The sequence below is a fragment of the Meleagris gallopavo genome, chromosome Z, assembly GCF_905368555.1.
Source record: "Meleagris gallopavo chromosome Z, MGAL_WU_HG_1.1, whole genome shotgun sequence".
Lineage (NCBI taxonomy): Eukaryota > Metazoa > Chordata > Aves > Galliformes > Phasianidae > Meleagris > Meleagris gallopavo.
In genome coordinates, this window is record NC_139435.1 from 45,094,602 (window position 1) to 45,113,969 (window position 19,368).

The 19,368-nt window shown below is 39.0% G+C and overlaps 1 protein-coding gene across 2 annotated transcripts in view; it reads right to left on the reverse strand.

Annotated features, from left to right (window-relative positions):
- Positions 1-19,368, reverse strand: part of SSBP2 (single stranded DNA binding protein 2) — a 170,297-nt gene that overhangs the window by 123,988 nt on the left and 26,941 nt on the right. For both annotated transcript variants that reach the window (XM_085212589.1, XM_085212588.1), the window contains exons 2-3: positions 9,377-9,449; positions 1,920-1,981 (exon numbers count right to left, since the gene is read on the reverse strand). In XM_085212589.1, the coding sequence (XP_085068715.1) occupies positions 1,920-1,981; positions 9,377-9,449 (135 nt within the window). The remainder of the gene's footprint in view (positions 1-1,919; positions 1,982-9,376; positions 9,450-19,368) is intronic.

Below are 19,368 nucleotides of genomic sequence, written 5' to 3' on the forward strand. Positions count from 1 at the left end.
AGTGAGAAAATCATTGTGAGAAAATCATTACTCCAGTAGATTATACAGTGCACATCACACATGCATGTTTATGTGTAGAAACAGATACATCCCTTCCTTACCAGCGGCTGAAAGCACTTACCTTAATGGAAGAATTTAGGCTGGTAAAACATCTCAAACAAATCAAGTCCTGTTATCTGATTCTCTGAGGCAAGAGTTTAAAACTACTGAAAGTATGAACTAAAAAGCTAATTTAATATTCAGTGTCAAAGGGTATGAAGCTCTGCATTTAACCTTGAACCATTTGTGACTGTTATAATTTACCTCCACAAAGCACTGGAAGGAACAGATACATACAGTAATAACATAAAAAGGCATGAAACTGAGGAGAGAACTGCAGGGTTCTTCCGAAGTTCAATACTATGCCTTCAACAAAAGTTCCTAGAGAAGCACATGTATGGAGAAGAGCAGGAAATGGATGGGTATCTTCTCTTAGAGCTTTTGGTTTACAAGGAATAGTGGTGGCTACAGTCATTCTTTGTCCTATCACTCCCCTTCAAACAGAGTTACACATGAATTCGCCCTAACCCAAAGTTTCTAGAATGAAAATGTGTATACTAGAACAATCGTAAGAACACAATTTGTCAAGAGTTTAATATTCTTTATTACTTACTTTTAAATCTGAAAACTCTGCTGCCAAAAATCAAAATTAAGGATAATTCTTGTACCTTCACAGGTACAAGAAACACAACGTAATAATAACTAGGCTTTCATCACATAGGTAATAAAAACAGAAAGGTCAGTGAAGAATATGCCACATTTTACACAGCTGCATAAAAAACTTGGGTTTTTGCATTCAAATGGAACTACTTTAAAACTTGTAAATTGTTGTACTCCTGACAGCTGGATATATTCTCCATAATTTTGTATTCTTGTAAACACAGACATATTGGACATATTCAAATCCAAATACAACAATATTTATTAATATAAGTACAATGACTAAATAGCATTGATTATGAGCACTCTTTTCTCCCTGCAAACTTTACACTTACAAATGTGTCTCTGCACAATGAATTTTTACATGAGGAGATAGTGATAGGACAAGGGAGAATGGCTTTAAACTATTAGAAGATAAGATTTAAACTAGATATTAGGAAGAAATTTTTCACTCAGAAGATGGTGAGGCCCTGGCACAGCTGCCCAGAGAAGCTGTGGGTGCCCCCATGGGGCCAGGTTGGATGGGAGTCTGGGAAGCCCCATCTGCAGAGTGGCAACTTGCCCACAGCAGAGATGTTGGAACTGGGTGAGGTTTAAGATTTCCTCCATCCCAAACCATTCTGTGATTCCATAATTGCATGATGCTGCGGTAACATACATTGAAAACTGCAAATTATTTGTCTACCCATACGCTGAGCTGACAGAAACTATGCAAATGCAGATACTGAAACTCCAAGCCCATGCTAACACACACTGAGTTTCAAAAAGGCTGCTGGTTTGGGTTCATCTAATTACTTCCATATGCTATACCCATTAATAGATGTAGGCAAAAAAAAAAAAAGAAGCTCACTTCTATATGCACAGTCACCGCATGTCTGCATATGTTAGGTAATATACATATATATTTCTTTCCTAAAGTGCAATTATTTGGGATTTGTATAAGGATCCTTCAAATTCAGTTTGCTGAAAGATGGTAAACAAAGAAGTGCAGGCCACATTCTTTCTAAGATGCTGTATAATTGATTCACAATGTAGTATCTGTTTTCCCGTATCTTATATCTGTGCCTTTTCCTCCATCTTATTTTCTATTCATTTATTCCTTTATAAGAAAATGACCATTCCACATTCTTTTAACAATGTTCACTTGAGTTTCTTGCCTGCAGCTGCTGAAACTTGCAATTGTTGTATTCTAAAAATCAGAGGAAAAAAATTTCACTTACCACCACCAGGAGTGCAAGAATCCTGGGGGCTCCCCCAGTGTGATGTTTTTTTCCCATCTTATCTGAAACAAAACCATAAAAACACACATGTACACTTTTGTGACTATTGCGAAAAACCTTACTTAATAATAAAAGGGAAGAATAAAACATTCTGTAGTTATGAAAGGCTTCAGCATCATTAATCTGGATGGACATACTATGTATTTTATTATTTATACTATTTTAGCCGATGACTTTTATTTTGGGAAAATGTATTTTAGAACATTTTCATAGATTGTGAAAATAATTTTATTAAGGACATACTTTGATCACTCCACCACTGAAACATGCTCTTCTAAAACATTTTCCAGTTTGCACTAGGAGAAACTTAAGACACAGAACTAATGTTACTGATTCAGCAGGTGGCAGTCTTCTCTCCACATTCAAAGCTAGCCAATGCTTCAGTATCCTCAAGGAGTGCTGTACTGTTAGAGATAGCGAGACAAATACACCCCAGCTACAACCTGTTCTCCCACCACCCAGCAAAAGTGTAAAACTAGTTTGGCTTACTTTGTCTGCACTGGCAAACGTTCTTGAAAAGACACACACTGTCTATGAGTTTTTTCCCCACTTATGAAGTCTGGTTTATTCAAAACTGTTTCCAAAGGAAACGCAATTTAGGAATGTTTACACCCTTAACTTCACACTTTTATTGTTAGCAGCTAACTCAGTAGACATCATGCCATGAGTATCCAGTCTCTCAGCAATCCTTTACAAATGCTCTACCTTAGATATTATCAACAGTCATTTCATTAATGCCACATAGTTTGTCCTAAACTATAACAGTAAATAGTTTGGAATACAGTAAGCCTAGTATAATTGTTTTAGGAGCTTTGCTGCAAATAGATTCTACAAATTTTACATTACACAGTACAGAAAAGACCATACAGAAGACAACATCTTGTAAAAATAGAGTGGAAACCAGAGCATTACGAACGTTCAAAATTCCTACAGTTACAATTACACATAGCACTATTTCCTGTCCAGTTTTGTAAAAAAATAATAATAATAAAAAAAAAAATTAAAAAAATTAAAACTCCATTGTTTAAACACAAGCCATATTCCATCCAACAGACATAAGCACTAACTAACAATAATAATAAAATTTTAAAAATTCCATCAAATACCTAAACAGTCTTACACGAAAGGCATTTTAAGTTTTACATAAAAACAAATATAAGCTTACTAGAAAAGGTGGCCACAGTGTTCATACTGCAACGAGCACTGAGATTTTTCTAAATAGAAATAAACTTTGATTCTCAACTCTGACTTGATTACCACTCTGAATTGTAAAGAAATTTACTTCTTTGAGGAGTAAATATACACTTCATACATCGAAAAATGTTCTTTGCACACATATCAGGTAACCTAATATAATTTCAGTATGTTACATAGGTCACTCGGAAGCACATTCATTGAAACTACAGGAGATACAAAGAGCACAATAACATAATTTGATATAATGAATTCTCAGCTACACAACACTATTTTTCAACACGGTCACCACCATCTATTGCTATGCATCTTTGCCAGCAATTAACAAGAGTCGGCATGCCACGCTCATAAAAATCTGCAACAGTGGGGGTAGCCCACTGTTTCACAGCTGCTATGACAGCACAGCCAGCATGGCTTCACCAAGGGCAGATCATGTTGTCCATCTGTGATGGAGTGATGGCAATGGTGGACAAAGGAAGGGCAACTGAAGTTGTCTACCTGGACTTGCATAAGGCCTTTGACATGGTCCTGTACCACGTTCTTACATCTAAATGAGAGAAATACGGATTTGAAGGCTGGATTATTAGTTGATAAAGAATTGGTTGGACGCTTGTAGCCACAGGGCTGTGGTCAGTGGCTCTATGTCCAGGTGAAGGCCTGTCACAAGTAGATCTGTCTTGAGACCAATGCTCTTCATCTTTATCAACAACATAGTGCGAGTGAGCATATGCTCAGCAAGTCTGCGGATGACACCAAGCTGAGCGGTGCAGTTGACAAAACAGAAGTAAGATATTTCATGCTAAGGGACCTGGAGAGCTCACAAAATAAGCAGATGAGAACATAAGGAGGTTTAACAAGGCCAAATGTATTGTGTTGCACTCGGGTCAAGGCAGTCCCAGACATGAATACAGACTTGGCGAAGAACTCATTGAGACCAGCCCTGGGGAGACAGACTTAGGGGTTCTAGTGGATAAAACTCAGCAGTGGGCACTCAGCCTAGACGGTCAGCTGTACCCTGGGTTGCATCAGAAGAAAGGTGGCCAGCATGGAGAGGGAAGTGACTGTCCCCCTTTGCTCTTGTAAGGCTCCTCCTGGAGTACTGTGTCTCTCACTATGGGAAGGATGCAGAGCAGCTAGAACGAGCCCAGATGAACTCATGGAGATGGCAAAAGGGCTGGAGCACCTCATATACGAAGAAAGGTATAAGGAATTGGCCTTGTTTAGCCTGAAGAAGGCTCTGTGGTGACCTCATTGTGGCCTTCCAGTATTTGAAGAAAGTTTACAAGCAGGAGGAGGACAAACTGTTCACATAGTCTGATAGTCATAGGACAAGCAGGAATGGCTTTAAACTAAAAGAGGGGAAGATTTACATTAGATATTAGGAAGAAATTTTTTACTCAGAGGGTGGAGGTTCTGGAACAGGTTGCCCAGGGAGGCTGTGGATGCCCCATCCCTGGAGGCATTCAAGGCCAGGTTGGATGGGAGCCTGAATATCCACAGTTTTAGTGGTCAGCAATTCTGCCATGGCAAGTGGATTGGAACTGGATGATCTTTAGGGTCCCCTCCAACCTACATCATTCTATGACTCTATGAAAATGTTGCCCATGCAGTTCAGTCAAGATTGGCAACGTACTCCATGGTCTTCAAAGTGGTATAGGCCTAGCATTATCATGTTGTAAGAGAAGAGTTGCCTCTGTCTCTGGCCAGGTTCTGGAATTTCAAGCCTTCAGCTTAGTCAGCATCATGATGTAGTGGTCAGAGTTGATGATCCCAAGAAATCCAGAAGGATGACCCCTTTTGTATCCCAAGAAACAGTGCACATCACTTTACTGTCTGAGGGCTGCATCCTCTTTTTTCTTCAGTGGGGAATTCACATGTCTGCCACTCCATGGACCACTGTTCTGACTTCAGCTCATAGTGGTGACACCAGGCCTCATTAGCAATGCTGAGATCCAGGAAACTATCACCTTCAGCATCATATTGTCAGGGTCTCAATAGGTCCAGACAAACTTGCATACGTTGCCCTTTCTGTTCCTGTATGAGCATTCATAGCACTCACCTTTGAATTAGTCCAATGTTGGCATCATCGTTTTCAACACACTGAAGCTTATGTTCAGCTCCAAACACAGTTTCCTGGTATTAATCCACCAATTCTTGAGGATGAGCCAATAGAGGTGCTCTTCATTCTATGGTGTGACAGCTGTGCACGGCTGTCCAGAACATGACTTATCTTTCATGTCACTGCTGCCATTGCTGAAATGCACCACCCACCAACTCGCTGTGCTCACATCCACTTGTCTCCGTAAACATTCAGCAAGCATCAGTGAATGCCAGTAGGTGCCATTTTTTCCACACAGAGGAATTCAGTGGCACACATTTGCTTCATACTCACTTCCACGTCAAATGCCATTCTGTCAGACTATTCCTCTGCTGCCATCTGCTACGTGGCAACAAAAGTAACAGGATATTGTTGGAAGGTTCAATCTCTGCCGCCATACCACTAACATCAACCTCTAATATTGTGAAGCAACATAATAGTAAGAAGTATTACTTTTGGAGTAGCTCTTGTACACAAATACTCAGAACTACTTATAAATCATTTTGCTGCTTAAAGAATATTATACAAAAACAAACTCCAGGCATTATAACTTCTATTGATAAAACTGGCAGAACAAACCATTTGCATGGCTCTTAATCCCACCACCACCACACCACTTAACAGCACTTAGTATAGAAAACGTCCTTTTGAAATTATTGAAATCCCGCCTAAACTGCGCCAGAAAAAATGTAAGTTAAAAATTGAAAGATATAAACAAAGCCAAAGCCACCAACAAAGTTTTATAAACAATTCAAATGAGCTCCTCTGGGGCATAGCCGTTTCCCACATGCATTCAGCCTCACTTAGAACTAGCTAGGAAGTTTCAAAAGCAACATAATGGAGAGGTGCAACATATAGTCAAGACCAATTTCTTTTTCCTGAAGTTTCAAAACTCATTGACTTAAGACTAAAGTTTGTGTTTGCACAGAAAGGCCTCACTACATCTAAGCAGTATTCATCCTTTTCAAAGCATGGCTCACTAAAAATACCTTATTCATAGGTCTTATATTTGTCCTTTATAATAGGACACAACTTATCCTCACAAATGTATTCAAAGAAGGAACCTGATAGGAAAGTGGAAATTTTGTTTTAATTTCAATAAACACACATCTCACATGGCAGGTCTTAGTCTATCTGAACAAATAGAAAAGAATTATGAAACAAAAAATTAAAACAAGAATACTCTTATTGGCATCTGTATCAATAAGCAGCTTGTAACAGCTGGGAAACACCTGTCTTCCTGGTCTAGCCAAGAAAACGGAATTATTCCTCCAGTGCTAGAACCTAACTTCAAGAATAGAAAATGCATATAATAAGAACCTGCTTTTCAAGAAAACACAGCAGTTGCCACACCAAAGAAAAGATTCAGGAGCAGAGCAGTTTATTTCGTTTCAAATATTAGTGTACCCAATCTGAATAGCTCTATTCAATCCTCAGCAGCAAATGGCATGGCTTAGCTAGTGGCACAAGTGCCTGGCCATTTTGCCAGATGTACGACAATTACACATTTTGGGATGAAATAGCTACTGAGTTACTTCCATCTATTACTTCATGACATTTTTCCTGAAAGGAAGTTAATATGTAGAGCAAAAGACAAGGATTATAGGTGTTTCCAACATTCAAAGCTTCAGGAAAAGACCAGTTGAACAGGTGGTCCTACATTTTTGAGACTAGGGCAAGAAAGTTTTGAAGGGTGTACTCAACAGGGACCACAACAAAATGGAAAGCACTGTTTGCCTTGTAAATAAGAATGACTAGCACAGATCTTACTGGCCTGTGAACCAGCTCTACAAAATATATACCAGATACAAAGGATTACAAAATTGAAGTCAGGCTTAAGACAACTATCTCTAAGTCATATAAGTGATTTTATGATATCCAATTTAAATTTTCTTCTCTCTTTTTCTTTCCATTAATCTTACTCACTTTACTTGCTAGATCTTGAAGAAAGGGACATTAATCTTTGCCATTTATACTCTTTAATTATCACTGATAGCTGTGCTGCTCAGATAATCCATATGTGTTTATTTCTGTTTTGTCCAAATACTCTGGGTTAGAGCAACTTTGAACTGAATGAGTTTTAAAGAAATCCATCCAAATTATTCTGGCAGGTGCAGGCTGCCAGAATAGAGAAGGCAGTGAGCCCAAGCAGCCATACTTTTTAAGAAGTGATAAAGCCAATATAAATTTCATCCTATGCAACCTGGACATCTCCTACACATCCTGAAGTGCTCTCCTATCACCTCAAATCACAACAGGATAGTTGCTTCCCATCAGCCATGAGTGAGAAAAACAAAAAAGACACATGGAAGATTGCAAGTTTCACATCGCCATAAAGTTGTAAGAAGACATTTTTTGCAGTGCTCAACTGCTGTTATTTTCATCCTGTCTTGTAATTTTCCTTCTCTAACAAGAACAACGACTCACATGGGGTACAGAGTTGGACTAAAGCTTTTATATTGTGGTTTCCTCCTTTAGACAGAATGGGCATCACAAAAGAAGGTTCTATATATTCCATAATAAGCTACCTTTCCCCCCCCCCCCCCCGCTGCTTTTACCACTCGCCATTTAACTCTGTGTTTAAGGTTACTTTCTCCCAGTCATGTTAGTGTACATTTTGCTCAGCCTGAATCTCATTGCATCATTTTAATCTCAAATATTATATTTTCCAGGCTTCCCTGTAACAATGGTAACTGCATTTGGTTCCAACATGTAGCCATTTACAAATATTATTAGCATTGTCTTTACCAATTCAGTACACTACTAATATATGTCTCTCTACATTGCAATATACTATATTTTATCTCTTACCAATTTGGGAGTAAAGTTCAGCATCAGACGGATTTGGAAAGATTTTATACATTCTCAAATTACATTTGCTCAGATCTGAGAGTTTCTCTATAATCTGAGACTGAATTAGGTTTTAAACGCTAAATTTCAAGATACTGCATTGAATGTTTTCCTGAAATCCAAATGTCATACCAGTTACACTCCTGCCAGCTGCTCATTTTGCACATAAACGATAAAAAACAAAATGAGCAAAATGAATCTTGCAACAGTGCATTATTTACAAATGACAAGTGTTTCCAGGAAATCAAGATATTTCTTATTTTTCCATTGCTTTACTAACGAGAAAAAAAAAAAAAAAAGCAATTGTTAGAAACAAATTTTAAAACATTAAATGATACTACAACAACCCTACTCTTTTTGCCTCTCTCTGTTCCATGAATTGTCTATAAATACCAGAAACAGCCCGCCTATACTCACTCCCCCTCTTCAATTTCCAAAATGCCATCACTAGCGTAGAAATTCTATTATTGAAGGAGGATCAGTTGAAGCAGGAAATTTTCCTACTACAACATGCTGCCTGGTTTTCTCACTTTTGTTCACTATTCAACTACTACCACTATTTTACATGTTCTCATCAAAGACATATTAAAAACAATAATAAACCCCAAAGACCTCAATATTTCTGGCATGTGTTTGGGTACTCTTCCATCCCAGAATAATTGTAGAATATTCAAGAAAATTGATTTACTTACATCTTCAAATATGTATATAACTCTTTTAAAAAACAATGAAAAACAGTAACTATTACATGATGGTAAAAATTGCATCAGAAGTTAAGAGTGCTTAAGAAACAGGACGTAAGTGATTACAGACATAATAGCTTCACCAGATGAAAAGAAACTAAGTAGTTAGAAGCATGGTAGGAATATGCAGTGAGATCAGTGTAAAATAGCTGCTAGCCGTGTACTTAGAAAGGATACATCATTCAGATTGGAGATTCCAACAGTATCACGAAGGAGTACAATGGATGTACTCTCCATCACCCACATTTATTACAGAAAATAGATAAGCCTTTTTTCAATGTAGCACCAAATCAGACAACATGGCTAACAAATCACAGCAAAAGTAATTATGCAAAGGCATACAAAATGACATGGCAAACTCTGCACAAAATCAGAAGTCTACACCGATCAACATAAACAGATATGCAAAATTGTCATTGCTGTTTATTTTAAACCAACACAGATTTAATTTCACTTGCACACACACATTGGAAAGTTGTGCAAGGGAAAAAAAAGAGACAAAGAAAACATACCTCCGATAAAAATGTCTGGGCTGATTTCTGTGCTCCTACATGGAGCAGATATTCATATACATACAGTGCTAACCTGAAAAACAAACAAACAAAGAGACAGTATTTAGAGTCGTGTACTTGTTCGCTTCTCTTTTTATGAAGATAGGATTTCAAGAGGTTTGAGTCGCATGCTATTTCCTTTCAGAAACTACTATGTACCAAATATGTCAAATCTATCGCCTATAACAGAACTTTTAAGTTAGACATATAGGTCAATCTGAGCTGAGTTGTTTAAATAGAGGTTAATTAAATATTATTAAAACCTTAAATTACTTAGAGTCAACATTTTTAATGATGTTTGGACAGGTGCCCAGTTAGCTAACTATTGACCTACTGCTGCTCCGTATTTGCCCACAATACACCACGCTCATTGTAAATACAATATATTCGTACAGCACCATTATTTCTCTGAGACAACTGGAACGTGTCAGGCTGTTAGCAGGCTTGAACAACACCTCACATTTACTGAAAGAACACACAAACTTCAGGCTGCAGAAGGAAAAGCAATCCTAGAATCCACATCCCCATTGTAGTACAACCATGTATCTACTGTAAGAGAACCACATCTCTCAAGTAAACAGATTTTTTAGTTTATTCAAACTTGGGCATCTTTGAGCTCTGATGACAACAGCTATGTAAAAAAGATGTTGTGGCTAAAGAAGGGCTCAGGTCCCTCTGGACCATGGGCTGAAAAGGCCACTCCAAAAACCCAAGAAAAGGGAAAGCAAAAGCAGCAAGGCTTCTGTTAACAGAGGTTAGATTTGAATTAGAAAAGTGAGAAAAGTAGCACTTCCTATTCTTCAGCTGACTCCCTAGAGAGTCCCCCGTCTGCTTGTACTTTTAAGGACTTTCAAAATGAAATCTCATTTGAATGTTTGATTTAATAATGATGCTTAAAAATTGTCTATAAAATATTTCAGTCCAAGAGAAGAAAAGGAAGTCATACTGCATTTCTTTCAAAATTGCTAGCTGAAATGTTTTAAAGTATACTCTATTTGCACTTACTTTGTGATATACCACCATTCCTATTTGGAACATTTTACTATTTATATCCTGAAATACAGTTTAACTAAACGAAGCAGAGAGGCAGAGAATATGTACTTTCCTGTAACTGTTCAAAACGTTTAGCAATATGAGATAACTGTCATCACGGCACTGACAGAGCACTAATTATTTCAGTAAACTGTAACAAGTGAATTTTTAAAACGTATGAGTGGATGTTTTCATTAGTTATTTATGCTTCACACATGCAATACTGCTACCACTTTACTCTCCAACGTTGAGGTGGACATGGATGCACCCTTGTGAGTTCAACACAGATCTCTCATACTTCAGCCCCCCACTCCAAAAGAACCACCACATCTGGCAAAAAAAAAAAAAAAAAAAAGCCACTTTTCCCTGACTTCATTCTTTCCAGTTCAACTATCACTCAATTCTTACACATTAAATGGCTGTAGACAAAACCTAAGATCCAAGGAAGATGAAGCACTCTCTCTACAACAGCTAGGATGACTTGAATACCTACTAACACTTTAAAGCACCTCATTTGTCTTCTGAGATTCCTCTTCTTGCTCTTATCAAAACATGAAGCCTGTAGTCCAGATAAAAGGATTTGTGTGATCCTATCCTTTCTACACCACAAAGGCAAACCAGAAAGTAGAAAACCCAGGAGTTTATTGCAGAGACAGAACCTTCTTCAGCCTGCCATCTCTGGAAAGCTTTAGCCAGCACTGCACTGGGACAGTCAAACTGATTAATGCTACAAGTCTTAGGCTCCCAAACTTGTGTTAAGCATGGCAGTGACAGGAGAGCCAAGTTCAGGGCCTACCACAGACACACATCAACCTGCTGGGTGCGTGTCTGATCTAAATGGATCCTTGTCCATCCCCAGCAATTATGCTGTCAGGAAGTCTTCACAGAAGTTAACAGCGATACGGCTTCATTCAGAAATAAATGCTTTTACCACAGAGATCAAGAGAAAGATACTCATGTTCTACTGCATTAGTTGCAGCAGGAGGATCAATGGAAACTGACACTCTGAGGAAAGGCAACAAAGAAATCAAAAAAGACGCATCAGAAGGATTAGCAGGGATAGTGACTTTAACTACTCCACAGGAAACACAAGGAGAATATACAAATGGCCACAAACCAAGTGTGCAAAAAAAATGAATTACATGTCTCAGCAGAAGACTAAGAAAATAGTAGTGAGGTGGTCTTCAACACCAGAGGACTTGGGTTTGAAGTGGCATTTTAAAAGACAGTCTTCACCCATTAAGTTGATGTGAGAAACAGCAAGAAAACATACGATAAATTTTCACATTTGCGTGCTTGTTGACATGCTATGAGAAATGTGAGGAAAAAGTATTTCTAATCAGTTCATGACAATGCTGAAGTAATTCTTCTTGAAGACATGCCGCATGCCAGAGCTCCCCCATCCTGCCAAGACAGCTAGATCACACATTCATCTAAGACCTGATGATACATTCAAAAAAAGTTATGTCATTTTGGTGAGCTGTTGTGTTTTTCACGAAATCAATGCTCTAATTTCTTAAGTTATTCATACATTTTACAGGAGAAATATCGACTGCATTTTGAAGTGAAGAACCACCCAAGGGGTCCCAGTCATCTAATTTTCACAAGAATATCTCCAAAAAATAAACAGTAACAGCTCTAAGTGTGCTGTGCAAATGACTTGCTACATATCAAGGTGGAAATACACAATTAACTTTGGGAAGACTTACATCCAAGCTTTACAGCTGTATGACCACTGATTAAAATTGGGCAGAAAAATGCCCCCGATTTCAAGTCCAAAGATTACAACACCCAGCTTTCCATAAAAGGGAGTGAAAGCTGCAAGCATAATGAGGATGTTCACCTGGTCTATCTTTGGCACTTGGGTGCTTTGAGTCACACTCCCTCCACCGCCCCAGCAAGCCTTCCTGACGCTTTGTGGGCTACTCATCTGGCTCTTTGGCTGAACAGGTGTTGGCTGCCTACAGAAAATACTGCAAGCAGCAAGTACATTCTACCTGCACACCCACGTTTCTTGTTTCTGTCTGGTAAATACCTGAACAACTCACAGAAAAAGAGAAATGCGAATCTTCGCTGAAAATTCAATGACAACATCTAGTCAGATTCACTTGTGTGGAGGGTGAACCAAAGGTCTTAAGTTATAATCAAACAGTCTTAGGAAAGAATGCAGGTGAAACACTATTATCTTGTTTAACTCTACAAGAAGATGTGTATCAATACAGTTTCTGTCTCTCAGTCTAAGACTGAAGTTCAAGCACCCAGTTTGGTGTACTGTTATTTCTAAGGAAACAAAGAATAAAAGGATGAGGGCCATGTTTTTCTGTCACATTTAAAAGCTGAGCTTAGAAGAGAAAGGAACTGCAATAATTTAGCTCCTACTTTCTCTTGTAAGATGTTCAATAAACCTGCCAGAAGTAGGCAACTATTACACACAGCGTCATGCAGTTGAGAAAAAGTATAGTTACTTTCACTGTTTAATTCGCCACATGTCGTATCTAAAATACATGTATTTTAATTGAGAGTACAGTTGTGTATAACCATTATCCATAAAGTTATAAAATCAGTGTGGTAGAGCAAAAGCCTCCAGCTCCCCAGATTTGGCAGTATGTCAAAGCATGGTTCAAGTACTGTGCCTCTTCTAAGGCCTATGGCAAGCTTACTTTGCATTAAGCAATTGGTGCTCCTTTTTCACTAAATCTGCGGAGGTGAACTAGTGCACGCTGCAGAAATGTCCTTCTGCCAGCAGCAGCCATTATGCTGTGCTGCTGGATGCAAACAGCAAAGTAGAACTATCAATATTTGGAATGTTCTAGGTCTGAGTATCACAAAACAAATCTTGCATTACTTTTAAACTTGTTACATGTGGAAAATTCTATCATAACACCCTAAAAATTAAAAAATAAAAACAAAAAAGAACTGTAATTAAAACCAATGAAAATTAGTAAATCAATACGCATTATTTTTAGTTTGTGTGAAGAAGGATGAGGCAACTGAGTAACATTTAAAAGCATTTCCATTGAGGAGATCCTAAAAGCTTCTGTTTGTTTCACGAGACTTGCAGTTTTCCAGAATTGTTACTCTGACCTATAGAGGGAAGCAGCTTCTTCTCTTCCTTTTGTTTCATAAAGGTACGCAGAAATTGTTTCAAATCCAGAGTGCCCTTGGAATCTCTCTGATGAGAGAATACAACTTCAGTCACTAAAAATTATAGACAGCAGCACTAAATCTGTATTTTAAATATAACAATTAAAAACATCTCTAATTTGAGGCTTCTTGAGCAAACTTGCTTGAATCCATCACTTTAGTAGCTTTAAAGCTCTTTAAAGCTGCTTTTGGTCAGTTTCAACTAACAATGGCAAAAAGTATCGAATTTTGAGTAGATTTGCATGCTGTGGCCAAACAAACCCTTTTCCACTATTTAATCACACAAACAATCATTTCCACACACACACATACATATGTATATATTCTTCTAACATATTTACACATCATAATATAATCTATATATCATTTTTACATATTATTCTGCAGCACCAAGCCAGAGCTATGCCCAAGAATACACATGCTTTTCCATTTGCTTGGGCAGGTAGGTCAATTAAAGCGTCAGTGTTGCAGAGGTACTTCAGTGCACACCTTCGTGCATCAGCCCTCCTGGGCGTGCCGTTCCACCTACGCATGATTTATGTTGTTTGTTTAGCTTGAGGCTCACAGGCTGCTCTTTCAAAAGTCTCTAACCATGCCAGTCCGCAGTTTCTCTCCAGCTCAACAACTACATTGGTGCCAGTGCTGCCTATCCTATCTACAACATGATCAGTTTTCTTAGAAGCACACACATATTAAGCAAAACACAAACACTGGTGTAAGGAAACAGCATTTCCCAAAGGTGATATCAAATGTTTGTTTAAGTATGTGCCCCTCTTTTTCTGGGAGTTCCTACCACAGCCCTGCAAACACACAGAACATAAAAGTGTGTATACTTGGCAGTATTCATAGCCACTCATTTTTCCTTCTCTCTGTATACAGCAGGAAGAGCTCTCCCAGCACATATCCACTTGGGGCTTACGCTCAGTGCCTTACATCAGGTTGGTGTCACTTTTGGAATAAGATGATGATTCCCTGTTTATTCTAGTTTTACAGAAGGAAGACTTCTACCACGGCTCTGGGAAGATGCTCTCAATTCTAGCCACCTTTCTACCTGCTACTTGAAGATACTCCGAAAACATGCTCACTAATGCCAGGCACACCCCTCCTTGATTTATGTACTGCTTCAAGTGTTAAAAACAGTTGTAGCTTACTAAGTGCTCTTTTATTCAAGAAGTGGTTTTTTTTTCAGTTTACTCATGCACTCAGAACTCGCAGATTTTGCAGGATAATTTCATGTCTTACTACTGAATCTCCCATAGATGTCAAGAACATTAACTGGTTCCAGCAACATGCTAACTTACATGCCAACTAAATATTGAATTGATAACTGGTATCTGTTGATTTTTTTTTTATTTTTTATTTTTTTAAGAAATTACATTCTGTGGTGGCATCTGCAGTCTCTCCCAAAAGCATGCATTGCATGGTTTTATATATTCTCATCTGCTAAGGATCTCTTGGTTTGTGCCAAAATGTCACACTGCATAGTGCTCTGCATGTTACTTTTGACTCTGGCTGAGTTTAGAATCCATTTTAGTCTCAGGTCTCAGCTTGTAGAGATTACTACAGATTCAAAACATCCAAAAAGTAACAACAACAACAAAAAAATTATCCACAAGCCCAGAGAAGTTGAGGATGCCCTAATCCTGGAGGCAGGCTTGATGCAGTCCTGGGCAGTCTGATCTAGTGGATGGCAACCCTGCCCACAGCATGGGGGTTGGAAGTAGAGGATCTTAGAGATCCCTTCCAACACAAGCCACTCTATGATTCAATGATACTGCAGTACTGTTAAATCTTCTGAAGATTTCATGTGGAATGGGATAATTTCCACTTCCATTGATTCACAAATTCCCAATGCTTCATGAGAACATAGATTTTCTTGGTGACCTGTAAGGTTACAAATCAAAAGCTTGTTGTTTTTTTTTTTTTCCCCACTTATATTCTGCACACATACACCCCGAAAAGCTTTTCTGTTGAATCTCAGTTTTCCATAAGCAAGGCTTATGCACTTGAAACCGTCAACTTTTTTCTAGCCTGGCTGGTGTAACAAAATAACACGCTTCTCTTCTAGCCCACTTCTCTTGGTGTGTTAGATATACAGCATTATTCCCATAGTATAGCTCTATGAAAATCGTTAAACATTTCTAATGCATCAACAGCTGCAATCATCACAAATAAGCTTTTACTTTCATTTCCAAATGGCAGATGCAAATGAAGAGTGAAACATGCTGAAACTGACTTTGTATTTTCAGTTTCTTATACAGTTTCCCAGTGTTCCATTCTTTCAGTTTACTCAGTAGATATTACCTTTTTTTTTCCTTAAACAAATTACGTGCTTCTGCAGCCTCTTTTTCCCCTTTGCCTCCCCAACCTGAGGTCACTGATCTAGAAAGCTTCAACACTCAGACACATTGTTTCTGAGGCCACATTACAAAGGGTCCTCGGCTCTTGCGCAGGTTGAAGGATCTGCACCCTCTCCCTTCAGTCTCATGGCTCAGCCATTCGTTTATTCACATTCTAGTTAAATTATCCCAACTGTTCAGCTTAACTATAAAATACGGGAAATGACAGCTAAAAACGTTAAGTGACAAAACACATTTTAAAATGTACCTGGGAGAATTCAACACCGTCATAAATACATGAGGTTCCCCACTTCCCAGTAATAAAGGTGCTAACCGTGGTCTTCCCTGCTGCTATCACTTGGGATAGTCAGGTTTTTACATGCTATTTTTTCCCCATGGTATGTAATTTACTATAGTTAAAGAGTTTATAGCAACGCATCCTGCCCCGGCAGTAAACAGAGCTAACAGCATGGAAATGTCCTAAGGAGAGTCACTGACAGAGAGTAAAGCATCAGTACAGCCCTTAAAAATCTAGAGTTTAAAGCTATACATTTGCCACAGGATTATCAGTAATTGGTACCTGGCCTTGAACTACTTGTAAGGTATGACAAAAGGTTGCTTTAAGAGGCTGGTATCCTCATCCATCTAGACTGATGTTGATCATGGTAGCACAAAAACTGGGCTTCACTGCTCACCTGCTGCACTGAATAGAAAAACTAACGGGCAGAATGTGCCCATGCCTTACATATTTTAACATCATGCGTGAGGAAAAGTTAAGTTTGTATTTATACACCAGCAGAAAAACAGAACTGGCTTCTCATTAATCTGTCAGTGCTGTGCGCAGGCTGCTGAGAACATCACTGCTGAAGCACTGCTTGCCAAAGGCAAGGACTCGGGTTTTTACCAGTTGCCTTCCTAGCTTTTCTCAGGAAATAGAGGGTTGATATCAGTATTAAATATAGTGAGCAGGTCCTCAACATCGTATTACTAAGCCCCCTCCTGAAAGCTGGAGCTGAGACAGCAGGAAGTTTTATCTCAAGTGAAGTGAAGAAGGGAAAGGTGAGGACTCTAGGCAGTAAGACATCTATAGGACTCACAGTTCTATCTCCTTTTTAAGGATCATAGCAAAGGCTATGTGGGTATTTTTTTTGTTGGAGCATATAATGGCTGAATCCACATAAGTCACTAGCAAGCAGCATACTTCTTAAATAGCATGTAAAATCACTATTGATTAGTTAAGCACAGGCTACATTGTTTTTCACAAATAAACCTAGATGGCAGATTATCTCAATGGCAAGCTAAAGTAATGGGCATTAGCATCAGAGAATGAAACAGCTGACTTCAAGGAACCATAGGCAAACATGAAACAGAGAAAGGGGTAGGGTGAAAAAGATGAAGAGACTAGCATGAAGGAGCTACCTCATGAATCTTGAAGGAACCAGCTGGGATGAGAAAACTGAGAACGAATTTCCCCTAGTATCTATCTAAAAGTAACAGTAGAGAGTAGTAAGTATGAACAATTACAAAATGACAGCTTCTTGAGAAAGAAGGTCTGAAAACATCAGAGTACAGCTAGCAGACCTCAGACGCCAGGCAAATTTAGAGAACTGGCGGAAAGAGTGTCCTCAAAAACAGATAACCTGAAGAGAAAGTACAATACAATCATAAGGCGATTCAGGCTTTATTAAAAAACATCAGTATCAAATAGCATTGGAAGAAAGACAGGAATTAATATAAAGTAATTCTGGCTTCATCAGTAATTCCCTAGCGATCCAAGAAAAAGAAGAAGAAACACAAAAGAAAATAAAGGCATGCATTAAGGAACAATACAAACACGTAATGACAAAAGTAGAAAGGCAAAAGTGCAAAATGAGTTTCAGTTACCAAGGACGTTATGATGGCAGCAAGAACAAGCCTCACAACGCCAGGAAATGGATTTCTACTACTAAATGAAAAACAAAAAGTGCAAAGAAAAGAGAACGTAGAGAAGTTTTAGGTCTCTGTGACTGCCTCTTTTCCACCTCTAGAAAGCAACAAAAGAAAGCTGAACTACTTGAAACAACAACAGAAGGAAAAGAACTTTATAGTAAGATAGTGGTATTACAGGCAAAAGGACTGGACAATTCCCCCACCCACGCTCAGACAGGAAACAAAATACGTTCTGAACACAGAAAAGCTATGGGAAGTTCCTGTCTAAAGGAAGAGGGGCACCCAATGGCAGCACTGGCTGCATAAACAGGATGCCTGGGCCAAAGCAGCTCCATGGCCTCCTCAGTGCTACATCACTTCTGGTAGTCTTAGCGTCATCAGGGGCTGTCACTGACCTGCAAAAGATAGGGCCTGTACTTCTGAGCACCAGTGCTTGTATGAGAGAAAAATTAAGCTTTTTCTAAAGCCCTTAACCCTCATCCCCCAGTTCAGAATTGCTTTATTTGTTTGAGGAGCTGCATCACTTCTTTCAAATGCTTTGGACTCCAGAGCTGCAGATGACACATCAATAACTATGACACTGACTTTCACAGAGTTCTTTATTTCTTCCTGTGTCAGCTTATCTGCATAGGCCAGGAGCACTGCATGTCTGCTTAATGGCTTACGGGATGGTGCTGGCTCAGTCAACACCTGCCTGTTGAGGCAGCTTAGAGAAGCGGTCTTCAAGGGTGTGCTGTTAGTTTCAGCACTCTAAACCTGGGATCCAGTAAGATGATCCATCTGACTGAAAGTTTCCCTTTCAAAACAATGAGCTGCTATGTTGATCACTGAGACTGGGTCCTTGGCTTCCAAGTCTGCTCCCCACGCTAGGCAAAGAAGTCCTGCATTGAAAGAACTCAAGGCGTTTCTCTAAAAGAGAAAAGCAAAACAGTAGCCAATCACAACCAAAAGCATATAAACAGAAGCTCTCAGGATGCATACATCAACCCTCCAAAGCCCCATGCACAGTATTTCTCTTTGAATCACTGCCATACCCATCCGTGGGTCAGTTGCACACAATTAAGTACTGCCAAACACAGTAACCATCTGTCACAGGGCTGCCAACCCTGCTACACCTGTCTGCTGAGTTCTCACACATCTGGATAACCTGCTACAAGGTTTCCAGCATTTGCCTGCAGTTTCTTCTGCTGGCTGATGTAAACATGCTGAATAGGCAGCTGGAGGTGTTCTCCTGCTGCTCTCCAAACTGGACTGAAGCCAAGAAGGATTATACAAGACCCCCAGCTTACTCAACATTTCCACTCAGCCACTACAGCAGATAAGCTCAAGCACCCAGCTGCTGGCTAGGGCTCACGCATGACAGGTTTGCTGAACGTCAACTCCTCTCTCAATATGCTCAGGGAAATTGCTAACCAAAACATACGTATTTTGAAACTTGCAGATGATCCACTTGGAGTCTAAAGGGGAATTTACTGGAAATACCTTCCTTTGAAATGTAGGTCATTAAAA